The sequence below is a fragment of the Rhinatrema bivittatum genome, chromosome 12, assembly GCF_901001135.1.
Source record: "Rhinatrema bivittatum chromosome 12, aRhiBiv1.1, whole genome shotgun sequence".
Taxonomy (NCBI): Eukaryota; Metazoa; Chordata; class Amphibia; order Gymnophiona; family Rhinatrematidae; genus Rhinatrema; species Rhinatrema bivittatum.
In genome coordinates this window covers 71,390,047-71,404,329 of record NC_042626.1, presented here as the reverse complement: position 1 = coordinate 71,404,329, position 14,283 = coordinate 71,390,047, and the positions used below count along the sequence as shown (strand labels likewise).

The 14,283-nt window shown below is 49.1% G+C and overlaps 1 protein-coding gene across 3 annotated transcripts in view; it reads right to left on the bottom strand.

Annotated features, from left to right (window-relative positions):
- Positions 1–12,681, bottom strand: part of SMARCE1 (SWI/SNF related, matrix associated, actin dependent regulator of chromatin, subfamily e, member 1) — a 90,336-nt gene extending 77,655 nt beyond the window's left edge. The window contains exons 1-2 of one of the 3 annotated variants that reach the window (XM_029572424.1): positions 12,583–12,681; positions 9,906–9,956 (exon numbers count right to left, since the gene is read on the bottom strand). In XM_029572424.1, the coding sequence (XP_029428284.1) occupies positions 9,906–9,912 (7 nt within the window). In that variant the 5' untranslated portion in view covers positions 9,913–9,956; positions 12,583–12,681. The other 2 variants (XM_029572423.1, XM_029572425.1) reach the window with 2 other exon arrangements.
- Between the last annotated feature and the right edge of the window lie 1,602 nt (positions 12,682–14,283).

Sequence of the window (14,283 nt, the reverse complement as noted above, 5' to 3'; positions counted from 1 at the left end):
AAGGGACTCTTGACTAGATTCACTACTCAGCCTAGAGGTTAAAGAGTCTGGAGTACTATCTATCGGCAGAGTGACAACTGCTCTCTGGCTTTGCCCGTATGAACCAATCATCGAGATAAGGATGTACCAAGACACCCTGACACCGTAAAGTCGCTACCACGACCACCATGACCTTGGTGAAGGTACGGGGTGCCATGGCCAGTCCAAAAGGGAGAGCTTGAAATTGGAAATGCTGCCCCAAGACCAGAAACCACAGGTAGTACTGATGATCTCGCCAAATCGGAATGTGCAGGTATGCTTCCATCAAGTCCAGAGATGCCAGGAACTCCTGAGCACATACGGCCGCAATCACCAAGTGCAAAGTTTCCATGCAAACACGGGGGATCGTCTACGCTGCATTCACTCACTTCAAATCCAGAATGGGGCAAAAGATCCCTTCCTTCTTTGGGATGACAAAGTAAATGGAATACCAACCCATGCAGATCTCACCCTGAGGCACTGGGACCACAGCCCCCACGTGCTGCAACCTGTCTACAGTCTCCCGCACCACCCAGGGCTTTTGCAATGAGCCATAGGGGGAGACAAGAAACAGATTGCGCACAGGACGAGCAAATTCTAACGCGTATCTGTCTCTTATTACACTGAGGACCCACTGATCTTGGGTGACTTTGGCCTACTCCTCGTAAAAGCGAGTCAAACGACCCCCTATAAAAGGAATGACGGAGTGGACTGGCCTCACCTCATTGTGCAGATTTGGATCTCAAGGATCCACCCGCAATGGGGGCTCTGAAGGGCCGACGACCTCCATGTAAGGACCTTCCCCTGACATGAACCCAAGAAGAAAAGGGACTCTGCGCCACATATGCCCTGCTTACCTGGTGAGCTCTCAGATTGTCCCGAAAATGCAGACGCAATGGAAAGGTGAGTTTGCCCTTCGGTCTGTCTTCAGGCAATTTATGCTCTTTATTGTCACTTAACTGCTTCATTAGGTGCTCCAGTTTCTCCCCAAATAAGAGGCTTCCTTTAAAAGGCAAAGAAGCCAGCTGGGACTTAGAGGAAACGTCCGTGGACCAGTTACGGAGCCACAAGAGACGCTGTGTGGAAAGCGCAGCCCCCATAATACGGGAAGAGGTCCGGACAAAATCATACAAGGCATCTGCCACATAAGTTACCGAAGCTTCCAAGCTTTCTGCCTGTCCACCTTGGGAATCAACTGTCCATCCTGGAGACGCAGCACCTAGCGCATGCAAGCTCTCTGCATAAAACTGGAGCAAATGGTTGCCCGGAGACTCAGAGCTGCAACCTCAAAACTTTGCTTGAGAAGGACCTCCAGCTTCTGGTCCTGAACATCCTTCAACGCTGCAGCTCCCGCCACAGGAATAGTCATCTTTTTTGTGATGGCCGAGACAGCCACATCCACACTGGGGAGTGTAAAAAGCTCCAAAGTCTCTTCCGGCAAGGAGTAAAGCTTTGCCACTGCCCTGGCGACGTGCAAACCAGCATCCGGGGTGCCCCATTCATGATCCACCACTTTCTTAATGGATGCATGATACAGGAACATAGAGGGAGGGTTTCATATAAACCGGATCCGCCCCATCTTTGATAGGCTCGTCCTGTGGGGCCTGGAGTCCAAGCTCCTCCAGCACCTGGGGGATGAGCAGGGCAAGTTCTCCCTGTGGAACAAACGGCGGATTTTGGGGTCATCCCCCTCCGACGCAGGGACGAGGTCCGAATCATCCCCTTGGGCGGCGTCCATAGCCCCTGGGTCCAACCCTGGCTCTCCTGACAGCATCGCCCCCAGATCTGAGACCTCATTCCATGGAGCAGGTCAGGCCAAAAATACCACCCTGGAGCCTGAGGCGTCCCGCAACGTCCCAGGCCCAACCGGCTCGTTGGCCGGTTCAGGGGCCAAAACGGGAGGGATCTGACCCCCCCCCCCCCCGTTGTAAAGGAAGGCCTTCCTGCTGTGCCAAAAAAGCCTGGTGCAACAGCAGGATAAATTCCGGTGAGAAAGTCTGAGGGGCCCCAGGAAAAGCCTGCCAGTGCAACTCCACCCCACCCATAGGTGGGGGACCCTGACCAGGGCACCCTCTGAGTCCCCCCCAACAGGACCCGGGTGGACTGTGGAAAGCTGGGGAGGGAAATCCCCATCCTGCCCCAAAAGTGCGGGCATGCCTGCAGGGGATCCCAAAATGGCCACCGTTCCCACGGTTAAAGGAACGGGAGGCTGCACGTGGCCCACAGTGTCTACGTGCGCTGAAATCGGCAAGGCCGCACTAGCAACAGCTCTCCTCTTCGCGAGCAGCAGGAGCTTGGAGGGGCTGCCCCCCCCCCCGAGATACATGCCGCACACAGGCTGCAGTGATTTAGCCTCCCTGGAGCTGCACCACATGTGCGGCAAGCCGACCCACGCACCATTGCACCGTGGGAGATAAGAGAAAAAAAGAAAAAGACAAAGAAAAGAACCCCGAAGGAGTGGTGGTGGGGGGGGGGGGGGGGGGGGGAGGGGAGGGGAGGGAGTCATCCTTACCACTGCCTTCTGCCTGTTAACGTTAACGTCCCCTGCCTTTTTTTTTTTTTTTTAAACTTTAATGAAGCTTACAGCCGGTCCCCTCTCCTAAAGCTGAAGAGAGCTGTCCAGCTCAATCCAGAAAATTAAGGAATGGAGAGGGGAAAAACAAATAACAGAGCCAAAAGAGCGAAAGTCACCGAAGTGACCTCGTAAGGGGAGGGATCTGGACCACCAGATGTGCACCCCATGGCTACTCCGGGACCGGGCGTATAAAAGGGTCACCAACCCCCAGCCCGTCCGCCTCAACCAAACAGGGTAGGGATCCCTAATAAGGAACCCCGATCCCTGGAGAAAGGCTCAAAGGAACAAAAAAAAACTAGGAAAAAAATCCTGGGCACACTGAAGAAACTGCAGGTCTATTCACCAGCCACCATCTGCTAGAGACAGAGAAATACTGGAGGAACTGCAGGTGGCACCAGGGTATCTGAAGCAGTGTCAGTTTTACTTTCTCTGTCTACATCTGCTGGCACGGATGAATAAACCCAGGAGTCTGGACTGATCCGGGTACGTACAGGGATCACTAACTTCCTTTGTACATGGAACAGACTCAAAGGTTCCTGTATCACAGAAAACTCCATTGGCAGTGGACTTTCAGTTACTAATAGTTACTTTGGAGGTTATAATAATGAATTGGCCCATGTATTTATACTTAGATATCATGTGCGGGACCCTTATGGCAACAATCATTTTCATCCACATATTATGATTAGAAACAGCAATATTTCATTCTTGACTTGCTGTTTTCTCTTGCTGCAAGATCACAAACTGGTCCTCTGTTAAACTCAGATTTTCTCTAGCTTTTAAATGTCAGTACCACCAGCCTGCCATGAGCTATGGAGGTAAATTAGGTTGGTCAGAATTTATCTTATGTCTGAAGTATAAAAATCTGCAATAGGCACTGTTTTGGCAAACAGCATGAAACAAGGTGGAAGTTACTTTGCAATTGTATGAAACTGATGTCAATCCAAGAATTCTTAACTGGCCAGTTTACACATTGTGGGACACTGAACAAAGCCATTACAGATTTAAAAGTTCTTGTTACAGATGATTAAAAAGAAATCACTGCTTCAGAAATTCACTAGTGGAAATAAACCAGAATCCACCTTCATGAAAACAAAAATGACTGAGATGGCATTTGGATCACTTTCCAGCAGTACTCAATATTTAGTAAGTTTCTCCTTATAAAAGCCTATGGTACCTGGCAACCCCCTGGGAGGTTTAAAATATAAGAAATTTATACCTCACCTGCTAATTTTCATTCCTGTAGTACCAAGGATCAGTCCAGACGGTGGGTTATGTCCCCTGTCCAGAACTTCTGAGGGCGATGCCATATAAGACAGCATACCAAGTGTCCCTCTTCAGTAAATAGACTATCAAAGCCATACCAAACGAGGAAAGCGTGAGGAATCAAGTGAAAAACATGTACCAATAACTATGAACTAGAACTGAACAAAAGGCAACTTGCCAAGAGAACTATAAACTGCAGACACAGAAAAGATCAATGACAGTACATCGAGCAGGAGCAACCCCCAATGAAAATATCAACGAAACAGAGTGAGGGCGTCTGGACTGATCCTTGGTACTACAGGAACGAAAATTAGCAGGTGAGGAATAATTTTCTTTTCCCTGTACGTACCAGAATCAGTCCAGACTGTAGGATGTACCAAAGCTTCCCTACTGAGGGTGGGCCTTAGATAGCCCTGCTCGAATGACATTTTGACCAAAGGACCCGAAAGTTGGTGACTGTACGTCCAAGCGATAGTGACGTGCAAAAGTATATAGCGACTTCCAGGTGGCCGCTCTACATATCTCCTGAGTGGAAACGGATTGACTCTCCGCCCAGGAGGTTGCTTGAGAACGAAGAGAGTGGGCTTTGACGCCCACCGGCGGTGTCTTTCCTGCGCCAATGTACGCCGCCTCAATTGCCGCCTTCAACCAGCGGGCAATCGTCGTCTTGGAAGCCTTGGACCCCTTCTTGGGCCCCGACCAGAGTACAAACAGGTGGTCCGAGAGACGAAAATCATTGGTGACCTCCAGGTACTTCATCAGACAACGCTTGGCATCTAGCTTGCGTAACTCCGAAGGGTCGCTCGCGAAAAAGGAAGGAAGCTCTACCGTCTGATTCAGATGGCACGTGGAGACCACCTTTGGAAGGAACGAGGGAACCGTGCGCAAGGTAACCCCCAAGTCCGTGAACCGCAAATAAGGTTCCCTGCAGGAGAGTGCCTGGAGCTCGGAAACACGCCGGGCTGAACAAATGGCCACCAGAAACATTGTCTTGAGAGTCCGATCTTTGAGCGGGGCGGTACGTATTGGCTCGAAAGGTGGTTCCCCCAGGATCCAAAGAACCAAGTTGAGCTTCCAAGGCGGACAAGGTGCTTGCAGTGGTGGTTTCAAATGCTTTACTCCCCTGAGGAAGCGGATAACGTCCGGATGGGAAGAAAGCAGAATTTTCTCCTCTCGTCGGAGGAGAGCCTCTAGCGATGCTACCTGTAGCCTGAGAGAGTTATAGGCTAAGCCCTTCTCTAAGCCCGCCTGCAGGAAAGAAAGGATCTGAGATATGGAAGCATGTCCGGGTAGCGTTGCATGTGCCGAACACCATGACTCGAAGACCTTCCAGACCCGAACGTAGGCAACCGAAGTGGAGGTCTTGCGTGCCTGGAGGAGGGTCGAGATCACAGCTTCCGGATAACCACGGTGCCTCAGTTTGCGCCTCTCAAAAGCCAAGCCACAAGACAGAAGCGATCTGCCTGGACAAAAAATATTGGGCCCTGTCGAAGCAAGTGGGGTAGGTGACAGAGGCATAGGGGTCCATCTACCGCTAGATTGAGTAGATCCGCGAACCATGGTCTTCGGGGCCACTTCGGCGCCACCAGAATGACGGTGCCCGGATGACACTCAATTCTTCGTAGAACCTTTCCCACCAGTGGCCAAGGTGGGAATATTTAAAGTAGAATCTGGTGGGGCCATGGCAGCACTAGGGCATCTACGCCCTCCGCGCCCCTTTCCCTTCTGCGGCTGAAGAATCGAGGAGCCTTTGCGTTGTGAGCTATCGCCATGAGTTCTAAGTGGGGGGTCCCCCAACGTTGCATCAGGAGGCGCATTGCGTCTTCGGAGAGCTCCCACTCTCCCGAGTCTAGATGTTGCCGGCTTAAGAAGTCCGCTTGAATGTTGTCCACTCCCGCAATGTGCAATGCCGCCAGGCGAGCTAGGTGGAGTTCCACCCACTGCATGAGCTTGTCCGTTTCTAGTGAAACGTGTTGACTTCTTGTACCCCCCTGGCGATTTATGTATGCCAACGTGGTCGCGTTGTCCGAGAGTATCCTGACCGACTGATGGCGAACGAGAGGGAGGAAAGCCTTCAGCGCTAGACGGACCGCTCTGGTCTCCAGGCGGTTGATCGGCCACTGCGCTTGCGATTTCATCCACTGCCCCTGCAGGGACCTCGACTGGCATACTGCACCCCATCCAGAGAGGTTGGCATCGGTGGTGACTACTGTCCGGAACGTCCAAAAGCATACCCTGGGCCAGATGGGAAGGGTCCAACCACCAAAGAAAACTGGTCTCTGCCGAGTGCGGTAGCGGAAGGATGGCCTGGAAGTCTCGTGACACTGGTTTCCAGCGGGATAGCAATGCTCTCTGGAGTGGCCGCAGATGCGCGAAAGCCCATGGTACAAGATCGATAGTGGACGCCATGGAACCCAGGACTTGGAGATAATCCCAGGCTGTTGGCAAGGGAAGGCCAGAGAAGTTCAGAATTTGGTCCCGTAACGCCTGGGGCCCAGTCCGGCCGTAGGAAGACTTTGCCTGCCACCGTGTCGAAGCGCGCTCCTAAGAAATCCAAACGACTGGGATGGCGTAAGCTTGCTCTTGGTATAAGTTGACAACCCAGCCAAGTGACTGGAGAAGCCGCACCACTCTGTCGACCGTCTGGTAGCCTTGTCTCAAGGATTTCGCTTGAATGAGCCAGTCGTCCAGCTAGGGATGGACCAAAATCTCCTCCCGGAGGGCCGCCGCCACAACCACCAAGACCTTTGTGAAGACTCGTGGGGCGGTCGCTAGGCCGAAGGGGAGGGCCTGGAACTGAAAGTGCTGTCCCAAGATCTTGAACCGGAGGAATCGTTGATGGGCTTGAAGATCGGTATGTGCAGGTATGCCTCCGTGAGATCCAGGGAAGCCAGGAACTCTCCTAGGTGAACAGCCACGATGACAAGAGCGCAGGGTCTCCATCCGGAAGCATGGGACCTTGAGAGCCTGGTTGACCGACTTGAGGTCCAGAATTGGCCGGAAGGTGCCGTCCTTCTTGGGGACCATGAAGTAAATGGAATAGTGGCCCTGGCCTATTTCTGAGGGGGGAACTGGAACAATCGCCCCCAGCGTGAGGAGATGGTCTAGAGTCTGGCGAACGATGATCTGTTTTTGTGGGGACCCACAGGGGGTGAAGAGAAACCTGTCTTTTGGAACCCGAGCAAAATCCAATGCGTAGCCGTGCTTTAGAACATCTAGGACCCACTGATCCGATGTGATCTGGAGCCACTCCTCGTAGAAGAGGGAGATCCGGCCCCCGATCCTTGGAATCGGAGAGTGGGTCGGCCTGGCATCATTGGAGGGGCTTAGAGGACGTCCCCTGGGGCATCCCTTCCTTGGCAGATCTGCGGCCACGAAATGGCCGTGTCCAGGAATGCGAGCGGGATGAGGGAGGCCGTGGTGTCTGCTGCCTCGTAGTCCAAAAACGGCATTGATTGTGAAAACGACTTCTGGATGAAGTGAACGATCTGGAGGAACGTGGGCGGTCCTCCGGTAGCCTGTGGACTGCATTTTCTCTGAGCAACTTAATGATCTGATCCAGATCCTCACCAAAGAGGAATTTGCCCTTAAAAGGAAGGGATCCCAGACGAGTCTTGGAAGAGGAGTCTGCCAACCAGTTACAGAGCTAGAGTAGTCGCTGAGCCGAGACCGCCGCCACCATTGATCTGGCTAGGACTCTCAGGAGATCATACAGGGCATCCACCCCGTATGCAATGACGGCCTCCAAACGGTCTGCCTGACGAATCTCCTCAAAGGGCAGGTCCGGAGAGGTAAGAAGTTGTTGCACCCAGCAGAGACCCGCTTGTTGTGCTAGCGAACTGCAGATGGCGGCCCGAACACCTAGCGCCGAGACTTTGAAAACCCGCTTCAGGTACACCTCCAACTTTCTGTCCTGAAGATCCCGTAGCACCGTGCCTCCTGTCACTGGTTTGGTGACCGCCGAGACAGCGGAATCGACTGTCGGCACCCGGCATATCTCCAAGAAATCCTCAGGGAGCGGGTAGAGTTTCTCCATGGCTCTAGTGACCTTAAGGGTTGCCTTTGGCGAATCCTATTCCCTGGATAACAACTGGAGAAAGGTTGGATGGGTGGGAAAAGCCTTCGCTGGCGGCCGGAGCCCAGCTAGCAAGGGGTCCCCCTTCTTCACCAGGGGTGCAGGCTCCTGGGGATCTGGAGGAGGATCAATATCAAGTTCCTGCAAGATATGAGGAATCAGGTGCTCCAACTCCTCCCGTTGAAAAATGCAGAGGGCCCTGGGGTCATCCACTTCCATCTGGGCTGCCAGGAGGGGATCGTCAGTGGGCGAGTCTGGCCTCTTGTGCCCCACGTCCCCGGGGGGGACCCACACCATGCCGGCCTGGTGGAACAGGAGCTGCGCCCCCTGCCTCCCCCAGGAAGCGGATCCGCTCTGGCAAGCTTGGGGGGTGGGGGGGGGGGGGCCGGGGAGAGAGATCCGGAGGATTGGACATCCTGGCCAGGTATGCATTATGCATTAGTAATATAAAGTCCGAAGTAAACGGCAGTGGTCCTGGAGGGGCCCGAGATGGAGCCTCCCCTGGTAGGGGCCCCTCCTCCAGGGGCTGCACAGGGACCAGGGATGGCGGAAAAACTGAAAAAGGTGCCTCTGTCTCGTCCTCCGAAGATCTGGAATCCATAGCATGCTGTAACAAAATGGCTGCCATTCCCGAGTTCCGCGGGATCGGGGCCTGTCACTGTCCCTCAGCCCGGTCCTGATCGCGCGACGCTGAAGCGGTCATCCCCTGCAAGCTGCCCTCCCCGCCGGGGAGGCAGGCAGTGCAAACGCCATCCTGGGACAGCCGGGACCTGGGCCGCCCACATGTGGTGCATGCCGCTGCTCTCGGCATTCCGCCGAGGGGGGGGGGGGAGGAGGGAGGAGGGAGGGAGCGCGGGAAAGCAGTGTCCTGCTGCGCCGAGGTGCTCCGAAAGACGGAGAGGCTGCTGCTGACACCCCACCGACCCGATTCCAAGGCCACGCCGGGCAATGCGACCTCCCGGCTGGCAGTGGCCCCAGGGAATGAGCGTCGCGGGGCCGCGGGTCGGACTGTGTGCGAGGGGGGGGGGGGGGGGGAGAAAGAGGATGGAGCCCTCCAATTTGCACTCCTCCCCCGCGATAAAAAGAAGCAGAGAGCCCTGCAAATTAAAGGTAAACAAATCACTTACCCCAATCTTCTACCAGAGGCAGGAAGAGAGAAAGAAATAAACAGCAAGCCCTGCTGGCAAGGCTCTGTGGAGAGCTAGGCTATAGACTCTCCCTCAAAAAGTTATAAGGACACTGTCTCTTTTTTTTTTTTTTAAACTTGATTCCTCACTTCAACAATACCAAAGAAAGAAAGAAGAGACTGAAAAAAAATTACACTAAGATCAGTGTTCCCCTGCTCCTATTTGCTGGAGTCAGAAAGATACTGAAGAGTGACACTTGGTATGCTGTCTTATATGGCAGCGCCCTCAGAAGTTCTTGTCTGACTCCATCTGCTGGACGGGAGACTTAACCCACCGTCTGGACTGATCCTGGTACATACAGGGAACAACCTAATTTTTTTTTCTATCTAATCTTCCACACTAAAATAAGTATCCAAAGATAGAACTACAGTGCCTAACTAACCAAGCCAATTCTAACTAAGCCAGACTCAATGGATTGCACCTCCACCAACTGCTGGAGACAGAGAAATACTGACAGACTCTAGATGACACCTAAGGGGTATAGGACGGAGTCCGTTAAAACCTCTCTGTCTCCATCTGTTGAAGGGGAGGCAAAACCCAAGAGTCTGGACTGATCCGGGTATGTACAGGGTAGGTACTGATAAGCAACTGATCTATTTAGAAAAGGCAACTATATAGCCAGCTTTGTTTCTATTTTATTAGGAGCAGGTAAAGGTGAAATGTCTTCATTTGAGGCTTTGTGACTCTATAGACATGAACAGCCTTGTGGAAGTGATGTTACCAATCTATAAAATCAGAATTTCAAACTTCATTTATAATAAAACAAAATTTGTATATTACTTACTTGACATTTTGAAACCTTAATGTTCAGAGTGATGACACTGGATCTGAAATCCTAAAAAATAAACAAACCATGAGTGCCAACTGAAAGAATTACATTAAATAGATGGATTAAAATGTTTGAGGCACATGAAGAAGAGATCAGGTCCTGAAAGTCTATGCATAATAAAATCCAAGTGTAACTTTATTTTGGTCCAATAACATATTACAACCTTCAAAGTATTCAATTAAATAAAAGGAATTATTTATTTGGACACCTCCAACTACAGAATGTGTCTTGCAAGTTTATAATTTCATCTCATCCTTATTCAGTTCTTAATGTCTTCCCTTCTTATTCAAGCCCACCCCCCCCCAATACACACTTCCGATGGCTATCACCGAATTATAGTTACATAATGCAAGGTTCCACATTAGGAGTCACCACTCAGGAAAAGGATCTAGGCAGCACTGTTGATAACACATTGAAATATTCTGCTCAGTGTGCAGCAGCAACCAAGAAAGCAAATAGAATGCTAGGGATTATTAGGAAAGGAATGGAGAATAAAACAGAATAGTTCCACGGTGCGACCTCATCTTGAATAGTGTGTGCAGTTCTGGTCACATTTCAAAAAAGATATAGCAGAATTAGAAAAGGTACAAAGAATGGTGACCAAAATGATAAAGGGGAGGGAAAGATTCCCCTATGAGGAAAAACTAAAGAGGTTAGGACTCTTCAGCTTAGAGAAGGGATGGCTGAGGAGGAATGATAGAGGTATATAAAATAATGGGAACAAGTAGATGCAAATTGGTTGTTTACTCTTTCAAAGAATACAAAGACTAGGGGGTCACGCAATGAAGTTACTAGGTAATACATTTAAAACTAATAAGAAATATTTTTTACTCAACACATAATTAAGTTCTGGAATTCTTTGCCAGAGGATGTGGTGAAAGCTATTAGCGTAGCTGCATTTAACAAAGGTTTGGACAAGTTACTGGAGGAAAAACGTCCATAAACCACTATTAAGGTTTAGTTGCAAAAATCCACTACTTATTCCTGGGATAAGCCACATGGAATCTGTCTACCCCTTGGGATCATGCCAGGTACTTGTGATCTGGGTTGTCAACTGTTGGAAACAGAATAAAGGGCTTGATGGACCTTTGGTCTGACCCAATATGGCAAATCTTACGCCCTCTCCAAATTCATTGTATAGAATTCAAAGGATCCAGTCATATCTTTTTTTTTTTTTCAAACTGTTGTGAATGTTGGCTGGATGTCATAATGTAGTTTCTCACAACTGTTTCTGTTATTTTGTGTTAATTTTTAGGTGTTCCCTTCCCCAACCTAAAAATCAGTAACTTATTTCTGTCACACTATTAAACATACACAGCCGTGTATAGGTACACATGATAGTTACAGCTTTGTGGAGCTTACAGTCTAGCCAAGATATAGATAAGATGTGATTCTATCACAGTAAACATGATTGAAAAACAAGTCTATGATATGGTGGAGCCAAGGTTTAAGGTTTAGAAGCAGCCTCAAAAGATGCACCAATCCAAGAATCTGATGAAGGCCAATTAGGAGGCAAAGAGCTCACATAATAGTAAAGCATGAGGGACCTTTTACAAAATGTAAAACAACACGCATTTATTTGAAAATAAATGTGCAAATGCAGTTTTCCACCTTCAACCTCAACAACCCCCAGATAAACCCTCTCTCTAACCCACTTAACAACGTGTGAGCAGAAGATAGTTTTCAGATGACCAGTTTACTGGGCAAATAGCTTTGAATTTTTTCTGTTTGTAGATGTTAGCACAATAACTTCATATAGCTTTTATAAAGGCCTCTTCCCACCCCCCCCCCCTGAATGCCTTCAGTGGAGGATTTGATAATAGAGTCAGCTCCAACAAATCATGCACGGAATCGGGAGGCTATTTTTTTTTTTAATACAGCCTATAAGGAAGGAAATCTTCAGTAAAAAGCACGTCCGGTTCCTGGCAGCCGTCAGTAAAACACAAATAATAAAAACTCAGATATACTGCGATTTAGCACACTGCAGGACCACACTCTGCCTCTTTGTCTAAGATATAAGCGAATGATCTGAGCTTTCAGCAGAGGACGGTGCCTTCTCGGCCTTTTGGCTAAAAGCGCGACTCGGGCTATGGGTGTGTATGGAGAGGTAGGCAATGACCCGACCCGACCCTCCAAAAAACACAATGAAGTTCCCATTACTGCCGAAGAAGCAACATTAAACCCCGTTTTATTGATGTGGCGGTTTTCAAAACAAAGCGCATAGGGAGTGTCTGGCGCGTAGTACCAGCGGGGAGGACAGAGAACGCGGGCCGGTAGCGTAGAAGAGTAAGGGGATGGCGGGGGCAGAGATCGCCCCCGGGCCGCGAGCGCTCACTCACCGGCTGCCGCCGAGTTCCCTCTGTGGCCGCCGTAGGAACAACCGCGCTGAGCATCCGGGCCCGCACATTCCAACGGCCCCCCTCCATACAACCACCCGCCCACTCTTTTCCAACACTCTGCCTTTTTGGAGGGGGGTAAAAATTAATTGTACACTTCCCTCACGTCTTTCTTTCAGAGCCGGCTATTAACGACTGCACGACGAAGCAGTTTTTTAAGACACGCCCACGGGGATTTTTTTTTGTATATTTTCTTTCTTTCTTTTCTTTTTTTTAAATAAGAAGCCGGTTAGTACCGGAGATGGAGATCCGCTTTTCGGTTAAGCAGCGAACCGCAGCGGTGGCGAATCTGCGGAGGCCGCGTGCGCATGCGCGAGGGATGGACCGTTGGTGGTCACGTGGCTGACTTTTTGGGCTCCTTTTTGCTTGAGGAGACGACGGCGGTTTGAAACTTGCGTCAGTTTTTTTTTTATTAATTATTAATATTTAGACTATAGTAATTTTTTTTTCTTTTTACAAATTGTACTTTTTATTGATGATGCACAGAAAATTACAGTACAAACATAATAAAGATTCAAAAGCCAGAGTAAGAACATAAGAAAATGCCATACTGGGTCAGACCAAGGGTCCATCAAGTCCAGCATCCTGTTTCCAACAGTGGCCAATCCAGGTCATAAGAACCTGGCAAGTACCCAAAAACTTTGCACTTGTTATAGTTCTCTGAGTTCGCTGTATATTGCACACCCTGTTAAATGTAAACCGGTTTGATGTGATACCTGTCATGAAAGCCGGTATAATAAAAACAATAAATAAAGAATAGTAGTGGCTGTTTTCTAAGTCAACTTAATTAATAGCAGGTAATGGACTTCTCCTCCAAGAACTTATCCAATCCTTTTTTAAACCCAGCTACACTAACTGCACTAACCACATCCTCTGGCAACAAATTCCAGAGTTTGTGCTTTGAGTGAAAAAACTTTCCCTGATTAGTTTTAAAATGTGCCACATGCACATGGAATGCCCCCTAGTCCTTTTATTATCCGAAAGAGCAAATGATTCACATTACCCATTCTAGACCTCTCATGATTTTAAACACCTCTATCATATCCCTCCTCAGCCGTTTCTTCTCCAAGCTGAAAAGTCCTAACCTCTTTAGCCTCTTCATAAGGGAACTGTTCCACCCCCTTTATCATTTTGGTTGCCCTTCTCTATACCTTCTCCATCGCAACTATATCTTTTTTGAGATGCGGCGACCAGAATTGTACACAGTATTCAAGGTGCGGTCTCACCATGGAGCGATACAGAGGCATTATGACATTTTCCGTTTTATTCACCATTCCTTTTCTAATAATTCCTAACATTCTGTTTACTTTTTTGACTGCCGCAGCACACTGAGCCAACGATTTCAATGTGTTATCCACTATGACGCCTAGATCTCTTTCTTGGGTTATAGCACCTAATATGGAACCTAACATTGTGTAACTATAGCATGGGTTATTTTTCCCTATATGCATCACCTTGCACTTATCCACATTACATTTCATCTGCTATTTGGATGCCCAATTTTCCAGTCTCACAAGGTCTTCCTGCAATTTATCACAATCTGCTTGTGATTTAACTACTTTGAATAATTTTGTATCATCTGCAAATTTGATTACCTCACTCGTATTTCTTTCCAGATCATTTATAAATATCACTCTAAGAGATCGTGCCACCTCCACTGCTGGCCCTTCTCTGTGGAATTCCATTCCCACAGATCTCAGACTGGAACCTTGCCTCTTAACTTTTAGGAAAGGACTTAAGACTTGGTTATTCAAGCAAGCTTTCCTAAGACACAATCTAATATCACGTCATAGATACAAACCAAGGACTTCAAATTTTCAGCCATTAATCATGCCATTTTTACATAGCATTTAATTTATTTGTATACCGTTCAACCGTTTATTCTTTCCTATCTCTTCCTTCTTATCCAAGTTCTGCTACCCTTGTTATTTGTAACT